The sequence below is a fragment of the Microcaecilia unicolor genome, chromosome 2 (assembly GCF_901765095.1).
Source record: "Microcaecilia unicolor chromosome 2, aMicUni1.1, whole genome shotgun sequence".
In the NCBI taxonomy this organism is placed as follows: Eukaryota; Metazoa; Chordata; class Amphibia; order Gymnophiona; family Siphonopidae; genus Microcaecilia; species Microcaecilia unicolor.
The window spans coordinates 331,978,625-331,995,582 of record NC_044032.1 but is presented as its reverse complement, the minus strand read 5'-3'; the positions used below and the strand labels follow the sequence as shown (position 1 = coordinate 331,995,582).

The following is a 16,958-nucleotide window of genomic DNA, read 5'->3' as shown; positions in this document are numbered from 1 at the left end:
TTAATTACCTCACTAGTTACTCCCATCTCTAGGTCACTTGATTGCTTTGCTCACAAACCCAGGCATTACTGGTGGCGCTGCCTGAGATCCTGGCCCCAGATCAATGCAGCATGCCGGCGAAACCGCCGCAGCCTATTAAAAACAGTGTGCAGATTGTGAGCACCAAAATAGCGTCACAGCACAACAATATCTCTATGATTACCTTACAAGAGGAGAAGATTTGGGAGCTCACAAAACTGCTTACTGCAGTATTAGGTCATCGACTCTCCAAACTGCAGGCTTCTGTCAACAATATTAAAGAGAACCTGGAGCGACAGGGCTTGAGGATTCAACAGGAGGATCGGACTGAATCCATGGAGGCTCGCCTTGCATCTTGTATGTCATCCCCCCCCTTTTGTTTTGTAATACTGACGCATCAGAGTAGTTAAAGGTTTCAATGCATTATCTGTGAGATAGTGGGGGTGGGGGGGGGGCGGGTGGTTTAGCTGTTTGATACGGGAGTGGGGGTGTGGGGAGGCGTTGGTGTGAGGTGGTGGTGCAAAGAAGGAATGTTGTGAAATGGTCTGCAGTTTGCGTGTGGTTGTTGGAAGTTTTATATTGGTTTCCCAGGATAGGACTGGGGGAAGTGATGGGGGGGGGGAGGGATTTCTCAGATTTTCCAGGTCTCCGCAATGCCAGATGTGGCCTATTCTGTGGATGGGCCAATGCATTCTTTCAGTGCTTATCTTGAGTGCCCTTGAGGGACAGCCAGGAACTGGAGGCAGGGGGGTGTCTAGCTGGGAGACCCTCTGGTACAATAGATACGTATAACCATTGAGTTGTGTTTGGTAGATAAAACCTATGAGTATGGCTAGCTTACATGTTCTGTCCCTTAATGTAGATGGTTCACACTCCCCAATAAAACGACCTAGACTCTTACAAGCCTTGAAGAGAATGCGCACGGATGTGGCATTACTGCAGGAGACACATCTGAATAAGCTGGAACACTTGAAATTGATTGGGTTGGGGAGCTTTTTTATGCAGCATTCAACAAATGGCAAAGGGGTGTGGCCATATTGATTAAAAAGATTCTGGCTTTCACACTTCATAACTCTTACCAAGATCCAGAGGGGAGATTTGTGGTGGTGACTGGGATGCTGCAGGGGATTAAGGTGGCGCTGTGTAGCATTTACGCCCCTAATGTTTACACACACTAATTTTTCTCTCAAATACAAGTACATTTACAATTGTTTGATGATTACTCACTTATCGTAGGGGGAGATTTTAACATTACCTTAATAGACTGTAGACCACCTAGACAGCCCCTGAGGGATCATGAATGTAAGGGAGTCAACTACCTGATGGAGGAGCTGGCAGTGCTGGATGTTTGGAGGTTGCTTCACATGGAGGAACATGACTTTAAATTTTTCTCTCACCCTCACAAGGTACAAGTTCGCTTGGACTACATATTGGTTTCTAGCAATGTTTTGCTCTGTGGTACAGGCGGTGATAGGTGATGCTGAGGTTTCTGAACACACCCCGGTGTGGGTCGATTTTACTTGGTGTGACTTCTCTCGTTGCGCTGTGGCGAATGAATCACGCTCCCTATCAGAACACTGATTTTAAGGTGTATCTTAGAAAAGCCTGGTTAGTCTATTTGGTAGATAACAGTGTGGAGGACATAGGACCTCGGATCTTTTGGGAGGCTGCTAAAGCGGTTATCTGTGGAAAAATAAATGCTTGCACTTCAGCACTTCATAAGAAGAGGGAGCAGGATATACTAGCAGTAGCATCTAGGTTACGCGAATTGTGTTGAGTTTTTATGTCTTGGCCTACAGAACAGAATTGAGTCTTCTACTTTGAAACGATGAGTGAACTGCAGAACCTGTTGGATGTGCGGGCTTTGTATAACATCAAGTTGTATAAATATAGACTACATAGATAGGGCAACAAAAAGGGTAAATTATTAGTATCCCTGGTGAAATCCCGATCCAATAAAAGTTACATTACAAGGATCAAAGTTGAAGCAGGGAACACACACACTATGCTACCTGATATACAAAAGGAATTTACCCGTTTCTATACATCTTTGTACGATTTGGGCTCTTTCTCTGGTTCAAACTGCAAGGAGTTTTTTTCAACACTTGCAATTACCGAGTTTTATGGTGGAACAAGCGACTGCTCTTAATGCTCCAATAACCAGGAGGGAAGTGCAGGGGACTATTTAAAGCTGGCAAAAGCCCCAGGACCAGGTGGGTTGGGCACAGAATTTTATAAAACTCTTCAGGATCTTCTTATTCCACCCTTTGTCCATACGTGCGATGACATCCAATCCAGGTAATGGGCTTTACCTTGAATCATGTTTATATCACTGTGATACTGAAGCTGGGGAAGGATCCTGAGTTGGTTGGTTCTTTTCAGCCTATTTCCCTTTTGAACCAAGACCTTAAGATTCTGGTGGCCCAATTGGGGAAGTTCCTTCCACTTCTTGTTCACCCTGATCAAGTGCGCTTCGTTCCTGGTAGATATGCTTCGGCTACTATCTTAAAGGTTTGATGAATACTCCGGAAGGGGGTAGAAAGATTGGGAGATGCGATTATAGCCAGTATGGACGCAGAGAAAGCATTTGGTAAGTTGGTATGGCAAATTGGCATCTCTGGGGCCTTTTTGGATTGGGTGAGGGTGCTATACAGCAATCCCACAGTTCAACTTCTTATTAATGAGGTCCATATGGATCCTATCTCTCTGGAAAGGGGCACGGGACAGGGGTCCCCCTTTTACCCTCTCTTGTTTGTGCTAACCCTGGAGACTTTGGTGGCTCGGATTCAGCAGGAGATGGGGTTGGAGGGCATCCATGTGGGGGAATATGAATATCGTGTTAAATCTCTTTGCTGATGACATGCTGTTTGCAAGTGTCACGCTCCTGATCGTCATGTGGATTATTTGTGAGTTTGGGGAGTTTGCAGGCTTACGAATAAATTTTGGGAAATCTGAGGCCCTCCCTATTACAAACCCATGTGTGTGTACGACTCTTAGAGACTTCCCTCTGGCTTGGGCGTGGACAGGGATTAAATATTTGGGAGTTTATTTGAGTGCTGATTTCGAGTGGGTGTACAGGAAAAATGTCATAGAGAAACTGAAGCTGGTACGTCGGTTGTGTGTACAATGGAATGATTTTCCGGTGAACTTCTTGGGACGGGTAGCTCTTACTAAAATGGTTCTCCTTCCTAAGCTATTATACCCGCTCCAAATGCTGCCCCTGTGAGTGGCTAGGACGGGCTCAATTGCAGTGTTATTAGCACTTTTCTCTGACACACTAAGTGGCCTCATATTGCCTTCTCTAAATTGACACATACCAGAGTCAAGGACAGAGTAGAGCTTCCAGATCTTAGACTTTACAATGTAGCCTCATTAATGCGATGGATCCATGAATTACACACTACATCTGCATATTATGACCCATCCGGATTTTCGCAGAGTTGGTGTGCCCCTTTCAATGTTTTTTTTTTTCAGTCTTGAATGTACGGCTGAGTCATAAATTGGGTTCCTTCAGTAGGAATCAGTTCATTTTAGCACTGGGCAAGGCATGGAAGTGGAGGGTTACTATTGGGGGGGGGGGGGGGGAATCCTTTTTTGTCTTTGATGAACAATCCTGATTTCCCGGTGGGTATGAGGCTGGGGCAGGGTGCTTTTAGGCTGTGGTTACAGAGTGGCTGCCGATACCTAGGGCACCTGACTGAGCTGGGCGGCTCCCACTTCCCCTCTTTTGACCAAGTTAAGTGAGCGTGGAGCCTTCCCAATTCACACGTTTTTCATTTTTTCCAGGTGAGAAATTATTATTCTTTAGTGGTGTGAGGTGAGGGCTCCCCGCTGAGTTTTACCCAACTGGATCAAATGTTTTTGCATATCCCTACCTCTTTAAACACATTATCATGATGGTATCACCTAGTCGGGGATAACAGGCCAGCTCCTCATCTGGAACAGTTGACTAGGCTCTGGAGCGATGATCTGGGGGAAGAGATTTCCCAGGAGCTTTTGTGGGGGGGGGGGGGGGGGCGTTTGAGAATATCCCTAGGCTTACTGTGAATGCTGTGCTTCAGGATATTCAATATAAAATTCTACATAGAATTACACGACAGCGGGGGAGAGACATGGGTCTTTGGGATGATGACACCTGCTTGAAGTAACGTTCTGCCATGGGCACTCTTCTCTATTCTTTTCTGGAATGCCCTGCACTTTTACCCTTGTGGTCTCACTCCCTTGCAGTTCTTGAGCGGACCCTGCAATGTCCTTTTGAACGGTCCTATACAGCGCTACACCTTTGGTGTGGGGAGCAGTTGAGAAGAGATGGGTTGAATGAAGCGCAATGAAGGTTTATCCTCACAGCAGCAGTTAAAAATGCATTTTACACTCTTGGGTAGACCCAGTGCCAGCCTCGAGTGCTAAGCGGTGCAATCTAATATGGGAAATAGTGGAGTGGGTATCTCTCCAGCATTCCATCACAGTATCGCAGGGACATCGCTTATATCGAGACCTCTGGAGCAGATATACAATGCTGTTCCTGGTGGTGCCCACTGGAGATTTTATTTTTGGGGGGAGAATATAAAGCAAAGATACATACCTGTAGCAGGTATTCTCCGAGTACAGCAGGCTGATTGTTCTCACGACTGGGTGACGTCCACAGCAGGCCCAGGACGGAAATCTTCCTAGCAACAAACTTTGCTAGAGCCTTTGAGCGCGCGGGCGCACATACGGCGCATGCGCAGCCATCTTCTTGCCCATCACGCAAGAGTCCCGTTTAGTTAAATTAAAGAGCAATAACAAGGAAAAAGACAACTCCAAAGGGGAGGTGGGCGGGTTTGTGAGAACAATCAGCCTACTGTCCTTGGAGAATATCTGCTACAGGTATGTATCTTCGCTTTCTCCGAGGACAAGCAGGCTGCTTGTTCTCATGACTGGGGTATCCCTAGCACCCAGGCTCACTCAAAACAACAAAGACAGGTCAATTGGGCCTCGCAATGGCGAGGATATAACAAGGATTGACCTACGAAGCAGAATATCTGAGAGTGCAGCCTGGAACAGAATAAAAATGGGCCGGGGGGTGGGAGGGTGGAGTTGGATTCTAAACCCTGAACAGATTCTGCAGCACCGACTGCCCAAACCGACTGTCACAACGGCTATCCTGCTGGAATCAGTAGTGAGATGTGAATGTGTGGACTGATGACCACGTCACAGCCTTGCAAATCTCTTCAATAGTGGCTGACTTCAAGTGGGCCACCGACGCTGCCATGGCTCTAACACTATGAGCCGTGACATGACCCTCAAGATTCAGCCAAGCTTGGGCATAAGTGAAGGAAATGCAATCTGCTAGTCAATTGGAGATGGTGCGTTTCCCAACTGCGACTCCCCTTCTGTTGGGATCAAAGGAAACAAACATTTGGGCGAACTGTCTGAAGGGGCTTGTCCGCTCCACATAGAAGGCCAATGCTCTCTTGCAGCCCACGGTGTGCAACTGACATTCTGCAGGGCGGGTATGAGGACGAGGAAAAATTGTTGGCAAGACAATTGACTGGTTCCGATGGAACTCCGACACCACCTTCGGCAAGAACTTAGGGTGCGTGCGGAAGATTACTCTGTTATGATGAAATCTGAGATAAGGAGCATGCACTACTAAGGCTTGAAGCTCACTGACTCTACGAGCTGAAGTAACAGCCACCAAGAAAATGACCTTCCAGGTCAAGTACTTCAGTGGCTCAAAAGGAGGTTTCATCAGCTGGGTGAGAACGATGTTGAGATCCCATGACACTGGTGGAGGTTTGACAGGGGGCTTTGACAAAAGCAAACCTCTCATGAAGCGAACAACTAAAGGCTGTCCAGAGATAGGCTTACCCTCTACACGATAATGAAAAGCACTAATCGCACTAAGATGGACCCTTACGGAGTTAGTCTTGATACCAGACTCTGACAAGTGTAGAAGGTATTCAAGCAGGGTCTGTGTAGGACAAGAGCGAGGATCTAGGGCCTGGCTGTCACACCAGAGGGCAAACCTCCTCCATTTAAAAGAGTAACACCTCTTTGTGGAATCTTTCCTGGAAGCAAGCAAGACTCAGGAGACACCCTCAGAAAGACCCAAGGAGGCGAAGTCTATGCTCTCAACATCCAGGCCATGAGAGCCAGAGACAGGAGGTTGGGATGCAGAAGCGCCCCCTCGTTCTGAGTAATGAGGGTTGAAAAGCAGTCCAATCTCTACGGTTCTTCGGAGGACAACTCCAGAAGAAGACGGAACCAAATCTGACGCGGCCAAAAGGGAGCAATCAGAATCATGGTTCCACAGTCTTGCTTGAGTTTCAGCAAAGTCTTCCCCGCCAGAGGTATGGGAGGATATGCGTACAAAGGGCCCTTCCCCCAATGGAGGAGAAAGGCATCCGACGCTAGTCTGTCATGGCCCTGAACTCTGGAACAGAACTGAGGGAGTTTGTGATTGACCTGAGTGGCAAAAAAATCCATTGAGGGGTGCCCCACGCTCGGAAGATGTGACGTAGAACGCCTGAATTGAGCGACCACTCGGCCAGACTGTCGTTTACGCCTGCCAGGTATGTGGCCTGGAGAAACATGCCGTAACGGCGAACCCACAGCCACATGCTGACGGCTTCCCGACACAGGGGGCGAGATCCGGTGCCTCCCCTGCTTGTTGATGTAGTACATCGCAACCTGATTGTCTGTCTGAATTTGGATAATTTGATAGGACAGCCAATCTCTGAAAGACTAGAGCGTTTCAGACCGCTCGCAAATCCAGATGATTGATCTAAAGACCTTTTTCCTGGAGGGACCAAACTCCTTGAGTGTGAAGCCCATCTACATGAGCTCCCAACCCCAGGAGGGGTGCATCCGTTGTCAGCACTTTGTGAGGCTGAGGAATTTGAAAAGGACGTTCCAAGGTCAAATTAGATCAAATTGTCCACCACTGCAAGGAACTGTGAAATTCGGTGGACAGCTGGATTACATACTCTAGATTCCCGGCAGCCTGATACCACTGGGAAGCTAGGGTTCATTGAGCAGATCTCATATGAAGATGGGCCATGGGTGTCACATACATGGTGGAGGCCATATGGCCTAGAAGTCTCAACATCTGCCGAGCTGTGATCCGCTTAGATGCTCTGGCCATGGAAACTAGAGACAGAAGATTGTCTGCTCTCGTCTCGGGGAGATAGGCGTGAGCCATCTGTGAATCCAGCAGAGCTCAAATAAATTCCAGCCTTTGAACAGGGAGAAGATGGGACTTGGGGTAATTTATAACAAACCCAAGTAGCTCTAGCAGTTGAATAGTCATCTGCATGGACTGTACAGCTCCTGCCTCCGAGGTGTTCTTCACCAGCCAATCGTCGAGATAAGAGAACACTTGCACTCCCAGTCTGCGTAGCGACGCTGCAAATACTGCCAGGCATTTTGTAAACATCCTGGGCGCAGACGCCAGACCAAAGGGCAGCAAGCAATACTGGAAGTGCTGTGCTCCCAGACGGAATCGAAGATACCTCCTGTGAGCTGGAAGTATCGGGATGTGTGTATAAGCATCCTTTAAGTCCAGAGAGCATAGCCAATCGTTTTCCTGAATCATGGGAAGAAGGGTGCCCAGGGAAACCATCCTGAACTTTTCGCGGACCAGGAATTTGTTCAGGGCCCTTAGGTCTAGGATGGGACGCATCCCCCCTGTTTTCTTTTGCACAAGGAAGTACCTGGAATAGAATCCCAGCCCTTCTTGCCCCGGTGGAACAGGCTCGACTGCATTGGCGCTGAGAAGGGCGGGCAGTTCTTCTTCAAGTACCTGCCTGTGCTGGGAGCTGGAAGAATGAGCTCCCGGTGGGCAATTTGGAGGTCTGGAGATCAAATTGAGGAAGTATCCTAACCGGACTATTTGGAGAACCGGTCGGAGGTTATGAGAGGCCACCTTTGGTGAAAAAGATTTTAACCTCGACCCCGACTGGCAGATCGCCCGGCACAGGCACTTTTATAGCGGCTATGCTCATTTGGAGCCAGTCAAAAGCCCGTCCCTTGCTTTTGCTGGGGAGCTGCAGGGGCCTGTTTGGGTGCACGCTGTTGACGAGAACGAGCGAGCTGGGCTGAGTGAGAAAGCTGTTGGGAAGGAGGATTGTACCTACGCTTATTGTAGGCATAGGGGGCATTCCTCCCTCCCCGGAAAAATAGTCTACCTGATGAGGTAGAAGCTGAAGGCGCCCGGCGGGAGAGACTGTCCATAGCGGTTTCACGCTAGTGGAGCTGATCGACCACCTGCTCAAATTTCTCACCAAAAATATTATCCCCCTGGCAAGGGACATCCGCAATCCGCATCACTGTACCCTTGGCAGCGGTTCTGGATGCAACATCAAAAGTGTCATAAGCACCCCTGGACAGGAATTTACGACACGCCTTCAGCTGCCTGACCACCTCCTGAAAAGGCTTGGCCTGCCTCGGAGGGATCTGGTCGACCAAGTCTGCCAGTTGCTTCACATTGTTCCGCATGTGGATGCTCGTGTAGAGCTGGTATGACTGAATCTTGGACACGAGCATAAAAGACTGACAGGCTTTCCTCCCAAAAGAGTCCAGGGTTCTAGATTCCCGCCCCGGGGGCGCCGAGGCAAAATCTCTAGAACTCCTGGCTCTCTTGAGAGCGGAATCCACAACCATAGAGTCGTGAGGTTACTTAGTGGTTTCATCCAGTTCCGCATAAGTGTCTCCTTCAGCACATTATGCAAAGGAACCGTGGATGACTCCTTAGGTGGCGAAGGATAGTCAAGGACCTCGAGCATCTCAGTCCTGAGCTCATCCTCAGATACCACAGGGAAGGGAATAGCCACAGACATTTCCCGGACAAATGAAGAGAAAGAAAGACTCTCCGAGGGAGAAAGCTTTCTTTCTGCTGAAGGAGTAGGATAAGGGGGAAGACCACAAGACTCCTCAGAAGAGAAATAGCTGGGGTCCTCCATCCCACGAGGCATCCTCATTGGTATCAGACAAGAGTTCCTTAACTGCAGTTCGAAACCGGTCCTGTCTCGACGCCGAGGAACCATGTCCTCGATGGTGATGTCGAGAAGTCAATTCCCATGCCGGTGGCGATGAAGCTCCCTCCAGCAATGTCGATGGGGAGTCGACCTGGGTGGGAGCTGATGCCGATGCCGCAGGCGGTACCGGCGTCGGGGACCTCACCACAGGCCTCGAGCCAGCTGCTGCTTCCATTGATGGTACCGAGGGTGCAAGCACCCCCGGCACCGGAACAGGCTAACGCAGCAACCCCTTCAGCAGACCTGGAAGAATGGCTCAGATGCGCTTGTCCATAGTTGCTGTCCAGCAAGGCTGCGGGGCCGGTGTAGGAATCGGGTCCAGAATCTGTTGAGGTCGAAGAGGCGGTACCAGGCTGCCTGAAGACCGATGCACCGACACCTCCTGAATGGAGGGTGAGCGATCCTCCCGGCGTCGGCGCTTCACGGGTGCCGAATCCTTCGACGCCCCGGAGCTACCGGTACCGTGCGTAGAAGGAGACCGATGATGATGCTTCTTCGCCTTCGCTCGATACACGTCATCGATACTCCTCGGTACCGACGAAGAGGACGTGGGATCCACACGCCTCCTCGGGGTCGGGTACAAGAGTGGTCAGTCCCGTGGGGCCTGCGCAGCAGGAGTCTTCAAGGCAGGTGGAGACCCACTCGATGGCTCCCTGCTCCAAGCATGTGGTCTCCGGACAGCCATTACCTGCGCTCCCGAGGTCGACACCGAAGAACCAGGTGAAGCTCCGAAAAGACGATCCTGAAGAGCTTGTCTCGATGCCTGTGTCCACTTTTTCAAGCTAAGACACAACTTACATGTGTCTGGGCGATGGTTGGGCCCAAGGCACTGAAGACACCACAAGTGAGGGTCAGTACCCGAGATCGCCCGGTTGCACCGAGTACACTTCTTGAAGCTGCTGGGTTTCCTCGATGACATGGACGGAAGAATAACGGACGGCAAAATCAAAATTCTCGATTGTGCCAAAAATAAAGGCCCAAAAATGAGAAAAATGCATACGCGCAGCCTAAGAGGGCCGCGACGGAAGTGAAAGAAAACTTAAAAGGGCCATAAACTAAGAAATAAAGTTGTTGTTTTTTTTTTAATTTAAGGGAAACAACGTAAAAGAAAAAGAAAACGAGGGAAAAGGAGACGAAAAACTAAAAAATAAGCGAAGACTCTTTCAGGGCGAACGGAGAGAGACTGCAGTCACTCTCTAACCGCGGAGAAAAAAAAGAACTAAACGAGACTCTCGCGCAACGGGTGGGAAGATGGTCATGCCCCCGCGCTCGAAGGCTCTAGCAAAGTTTGTTGTTAGGAAGATTTCCGTCCTGGGGCTGCCGTGGACGTCACCCAGTCGTGAGAACAAGCAGCCTGCTTGTCCTCGGAGGAAAAATTGTTCAGCCCACCTCTTTACCACTGCTTTTGACTCCTAACTCACTTGCCCTGTCCTTTATCCTCACCTCTTTATTCCCTTAATCTTAATTGTTCTCTCTGTTTACCTGTCTTATCTAGATTGTAATCTCTTTGAGCAGGGACTATCTTTTGTGTATGATGTACAGCGCTGCGTATGCCTTGTAGCACTATAGAAATGATAAGTAGTAGTAGAGGAGGTACATCATATTTGCACTTTAATGTTCATACCTTTGCACACAACAGATTTTGTACGGATATATTGGTATCTTCTTTACTGGATTGGTTGCGATGTGCTGTACTTTCCTTTGATTTAATAAAGGTATTCCCCCCCCCCCCCCCCCCCCAAAAAAAGGGAATTTGTTCAGGGCCCTTAGGTCTTGGATGGGATGAAATCCCCGTCATTTTGGGCACAAGGAAGTACCTAGAATAGAATCCCTTCCCTTCTTCCCCTGGTGGTACGCGTTCGACTGCATTGGCCTGCAGAAGGGCGGAGATTTCCTCTACAATTACCTGCTTGTGCTGCGAGCTGATGAATGATGCTCTCAGTGGGCAACTTGATGGATTCTGATTCAAATGCAGTATGTATCTGAGATGGACTATTTGAAGAACCCACCAGTTGGAGGTTACAAGGGGCCATCTTTGATGGACAAAAAGTTGCCTCCACTAGGATGGACTGTGGCTATGCTCTCCTGGAGCCAGTCAAATGCTCATCCCTTGATTTTACTGGGGAGCCGGTTGAAACTTCTAGGTCCTTGACTGGCGTGGCTGTGACTGCTGGGCTTGGGCCGGTTGGGCAGAGCAGGAAAGTGGAAGAAACCTACGCTTTTGAGAGTAGTAGGGTCTCTGCATAAGCGCACTCGAGAATCTCATAGTAGAGGCGGATGAAGCTGGATGGTGTCATTGTGTTTCTTAATGAGATTGGCAACCTCTTTCAACTTGTCCCCAAAAAGGTTGTCACCTCGGCAAGGTATGTCCGCTAATCTCTCTTGAACTTGTGCTTCTAGGTCAGAGACACACAGCCATGACAGTCTATGCAGCCCTATACCTGTGGCAGAGAGCCTGGATGCAATATCAAAAAACCTGCTTTTGGCCAACTTGCAAAGTTCTGTGGCCTGTTCCTGAGGAAGAGAGTCCACAAGACTAAGCACATCTCATGTCCAAGACTTCAAGTAAAGGCTCGTGTACAGCTGGTAGGTCTGCATGCAGGCAATGACCATTGAGGCCTAATACAGCGTTCTCCCAGATGAGTCCAGAGTCCTGGGCTCTCTACTTTGGGGAGTGAAGACATGAGTCTTGGAACTCCTGGATCGTTTGAGGGCAGATTCAACTACCAAGAAGTGGTGATGCAGTTCTGCCCTTTCAAATCCGGGAGCCTTTTGGATAAAACATTACGTATCCATCTTCTTTGGTATAGACCTGCACTGAGAAGGGAGATTCCCAGTTCTTCAACAGTGCATTCTTTAGGATAGGGTGGAAAGGAACCATTACCCCTTCCTTGAGAGGACATTCGTACTCCAAGACTGAGAGAATCTCAGTCTTGGGTTCCTCTTCTGTCTCCAACTTAAATGAGATAGCAGATGCCATCTCCTTCACAAAAGAGATATCCTCAAGTGAGGATTTACACCTCTCTTGTGATGGGGTGAGATCAGAAGGGATACCTTAGGACTCCTCCGACAAGAAGTAATGTGGATCGTCCTCTGAGTCCCATGAATGGTCTAGATCAGACTCCTCAAAGTACTCTGATGGACTGAGTAAATCTGTGTCTGTCCTAGCTCAGTGGGACTCTGCCCATGTCCTGAAGGGCGTTGAGGTACAGCTCTACCCTCAGGCTCTGGACAAGCTTTCTCACCTGTCGAGGGGGGCGCTGCATGGGTCGGCATCAATGTCTGTTGAGGCCCCAATGTCAAAGACCGCTCCACAGGCCAAATCTGGGCCTCAGGAAGGAGTTGAGGCTGAGCTCCAGCTGGCACAATTGCTCTTGATGCCTAAAGCGGCATGCAGCTGCAACATCTGCACCAGCATCTCCCTGAGCATGGCCTGGTACAGTTCATTGAAGCCAGGCATCTGCAAAGGCTGGGGAGTAAGTTCCGAGACAGCCTGAAGAAATGTCTGTGTCGCACTGGAAGCGGGAACCTGGCTGCCTGAAGACTGGCGCAAAGCAACTCCACTAAAGAGGGGGAGCAGTCTTCTTGGTGCCAGCGCTTCTCAGGTACCAGCGACTCCAGTACCTCAGCACTCCCGGCACAGAACTTTGAAAATGACCAATGCTTCTTAGGCTTCCCTCAATACTCAGCATCAAGGTACCTTGGCATCAACAAGGATGACATTGAACCCACATGCATCCTCTGTTTCGGGTCCAGTGCTGACCAGTCCAGGGGCCTGCTATTGTCGCCCAATGTCAAGGGAGGTGGAGACCTCCTCAATGCTGTTGCACTCTCATTGATTGATGAAGTCTGGGCAGCCACTGAGGTTGATGCTTCCAGTGCTGATGTTGATGGACCAGCCTTTGAGGAGCCAAAAGATTTCTCCTTCTGGACCTGACGCGCTGTGTCCTCAACTGCATTTTTAATCAGAAAGAACAAGAATCAGCCTGGTGTTTAGGCCATAGGCACCCAATGCACCAACTGTGCAAGTCAGTGATAGAAATCACCAAGTACATTAAAGCGCACCTCTTAAAGTCACTACTAGGGCAGTGGTCCCCAAACTTTCTCGGTTCAAGTCGCCCTTAGTGTGGCAGTCATTTTTTCACAGCACCCCTAAGTCAAAAGAAGTACCTAACAGTCGCCCTCCCAGCCCCCCCCCCCCCCCCCCAGCTTATTGCTACTACATCAGAGGCAAACAATATGCATACTACCTTCAAAATGTTGATATTATTTGATCTTAAAATTAAAAAATAAGTGCAATGTGATAATGTTCATAAATATCATTTACTCTTATAATCATATGTATTAGGGCCCCTATGTGTACATAAGTACATAAGTAATGCCATACTGGGAAAAGACCAAAGGTCTATCGAGCCCAGCATCCTGTCCCCGACAGCGGCCAATCCAGGTCAAGGGCACCCGGCAAGCTACCCAAACATACAAACATTTTATACAAGTTATTCCCAAAATTGTGGATTTTTCCCAAGTCCATTTAGTATATGGTTAAAAGAGTAGTAGGCAAGGGGCCAATAACAAGGCTAAGCCCCAAGCCTGCGCATTTGAGGGATTGGTGCTTTCAAAAGAGTGTGGAAAGAGAAGGAGGGTGAAGGGTAGTGAGCATGGAAAAAAGAGAGGAGGAGATTTTGTGGGGAACTGAGGGAGAGGATGGGTGTGAGAAGTTGTGACAGAAGGTCTGTGAGTGACTTTGGCAGCTTTGCAATGTGAGAATAATCTAGGCTTGCTGGAGTCATTTTAATGGCATCTGCCTCTCTCTGAATCCACGTCCCGCTCCAAAGTGTCACCGGCAATTCATATTCGCTGCCTGCGCCAGCCCAGCAGGCTTATTTATTATTTATCTGTTACATTTGTATCCCACATTTTCCCACCTATTTGCAGACTCAATGTGGCTTCCCTTTACCACGTACCACCAATGAGAAAACAGGAAGTGATGTCAGTGAGGGTGGGACACAGCACAGGGAAACCTGCAGGGCTGGCCAGGCGGTGATTATGAATCACCGCTGCATTGTTTCTCAGCTGCAGCTTTGGGTGAACTGTGCAGTGGGTGGTGGCGGGGTTAGGATTCGCTGCTCTTGCAGTCTTGTGCCTTCTCCCAAGCTACAGGCCAGCTATATGGTGGAAGTGTGGGCATTCAGCATCTCCCAACTCCTTGCATAGCACCCGTCAGTTTGCCGTAGCGCACCAGGGCGCCACGGCACACAGTTTGGGAAACGCTGCACTAGGGGGTCATCTTAAATATAGAGAACAGAATTGTGGCCAAATTAAATTCCTCAATCTTGAAAGTAAAAAGGGGCAAGACTCAAACTGAGGCAAGTGCTCAGTGGACCTAATGAGCTATGAAAAAAGAAAAAACTTGAAGGGCCGAAAATAACAGATTTAACAGGGAAAGGTACAGAAAATAAAATATTGAGGGAAATAAGTAAAGGTCAAATGTTCTATTCTCTCTGGAGGCTTAAGCGTATCAAGCCATACTTCCTTCGAGATGTATTCCGCAGTCTTGCCCAGTCCCTGGTGATTAGCCGTCTTGATTACTGCAATAGCATCTATGGGGGATGTGCAAGTATGCTCCTAAAAAAATTGCAAACAGCTCAGAATACAGCAGCTCGACTTATGTTCGGCAAATCTAGATTTGACAATTCGAGGCCGTTGCGCGAGCAGCTACATTGGCTTCCTGTGAAGGACCACATCGCATTCAAAACCTGCACATTGGTGCACAAAATCATCTATGGCGATGCCCCTTCCTATATGGACACTCATTAACCTACCGCCCAGGAATTCCCGAAGGTCGGCCCGCTCGTACCTCAACCTCCACTACCCTGCCCCTCAGAGCCTCAAATATAAGACCATCTATGGTTCCTCTTTTCCTTACCTCAGCACTCAATTGTGGAACGGGTTGCCTCGTGAGGTTAAATTCACTTCCGATCACCCGACCTTCAAGAAGCGGCTCAAGACCTTCCTCTTTGGCCGTGCTTACGCTAAGAACCCTACAGGTGCCATACCCTTTTAGGCCACGACTCCTTCCGTGCTGATTTTCACCTCCCCCTCCCTTCCTCTTCCTCCTTCGTTGTTTTCTCTCTCTCCTATGACCTTGTCTACTATACTTTGTACTATTGTTTGTTTATTAATTGTTGTACGCCACATTGAGCCTGCCTATGGGTGGGAATACTGTGGGATATAAATGTCATAAATAAATAAATAAAAAGGGATAAAAACCCACAAGGGAAGGCACTTGAAAAATGGAGGAAAAACTGTACTGAAGGAAGACTGCAAAGACGCATCCTAGCTCCTCAGAAGAGACTGATGGACCCACTCGTGTGTTGGGTGGGAAGGCACCCGTGTGCATATGCGGTGGGACACTGCTACAACTTTCTTTACGTAATACACACAAGGCAGTTCCCGCACTGGGTTCCTTTGGATGATGTCACCCACATGTGAGAATACAACTGGCCTGCTTGTCCTCAGAGAAAGTCCTTTTAAATATCGGGCTCATAATTTATAAACACATAAGAATAGAAAACAAAGCTCTACTTATTAATAAAACTAAGATTTGGACATTTTTAGCAATTAAGAATGTTGGCAGTTCCCTTTTTTTTTTAACAGTAAATTTATTTTTTATTTATTTTTCTTACATTTGTACCCCGCACTTGTAATGGACATTTAGTTTTGAATGTAGTTGAGACTACTGGAAGATTAATTTTACCTGTTTTGAGAATAGTATTGGCTTTGGAATTGCCAAGCTTGGCTGATTGAATGAGATGAATAGCACTTATTCCATCCTCATTCTTCAGAGACATCCCATCTACCAATAGCTGGTTCTCTATAGATTAGGACAAAACATAACACAGTATTAAATTGGATCAGAGGCTTTCTGTCCACTAGATCAAATAGAGTTAAACAGAAAGGAATTCGGATAGTTGGCAAAACCCTTGTGCAATTCCACAGGGTTCACCCTTATCTCCTACATTGGTATATTGAGTGTGGAATAAACATAAATTATTTAATATTTAGTTTAAAAGAATAAAGCTAGTTTCTAGCAAAACTAGATTTTGTTTAAAATTGTCTCACTGCTTACCCCTCCTAGAGAACAGTTTTAATTATGGTACTTGGCAGAATCAGTAGGAGACATAGTCTCACCCACCCCTGTGCTTGCTACTCATACACAACTCAACAATCATTAATAATACTCCTCAGTTACAGATATTCTTACAGATTATTAACCTTATCATATTACACCCATTAATACCATTTTCAACCAATCAAGATGACTCGTTCAATGTAATAATTGTTGTGCTTTAGTTCCAAGGCACACTATCTGGTAGCTTAGGTCTTGCAAAACAATCACAGCAAGGGTAACAACAAAAGAGCAGCAGACGATGACCAAACAAATCGCCTTTATTGATACTTAGCTAGGCTTAATGAGATACAGATGATATCTGATATCTTTAATTTGTTTCAAAAATTGCCAGGTAAGTATCAACATACATCCAATAGAAGACTCCCGAGGAAGGCCTTTTTAGGCTGAAACACGACTCGTGTCAAGTCTCGGCTGTTACAATAAAGGCGATTTGTTTAGGTCATCGTCTGCTGCTCTATTTGTTGTCATCCACACTGTGATTGTTTTGTTTGCGTGACTGCAAGGGTTACTGTTCTTCAGCTTAGGTCTTGCCCTATCTGTTTTCAGCATGCTAGCATAAATGAGGAGCTAAGCAAACTCAAGCAGGAATTGGATGCAATTAAATCAGTTTCCATCACTACACAGAGTCATACAAATTTACCACCACTGCCTCAAAGAACAAAACAACCCAGGAATAAATGGGTCACAGTAGGCTCAGGCAGATTAAAACATGTGACACAGAAGCATCCGCC

General features: G+C 47.8%; 1 protein-coding gene across 3 annotated transcripts in view; it reads right to left on the bottom strand.

The window, feature by feature from the left end:
* GNE (glucosamine (UDP-N-acetyl)-2-epimerase/N-acetylmannosamine kinase) overlaps positions 1-16,958 on the bottom strand; it is a 497,606-nt gene that overhangs the window by 25,575 nt on the left and 455,073 nt on the right. For all 3 annotated transcript variants that reach the window (XM_030194355.1, XM_030194356.1, XM_030194357.1), the window contains exon 11: positions 15,793-15,909. In XM_030194355.1, the coding sequence (XP_030050215.1) occupies positions 15,793-15,909 (117 nt within the window). The remainder of the gene's footprint in view (positions 1-15,792; positions 15,910-16,958) is intronic.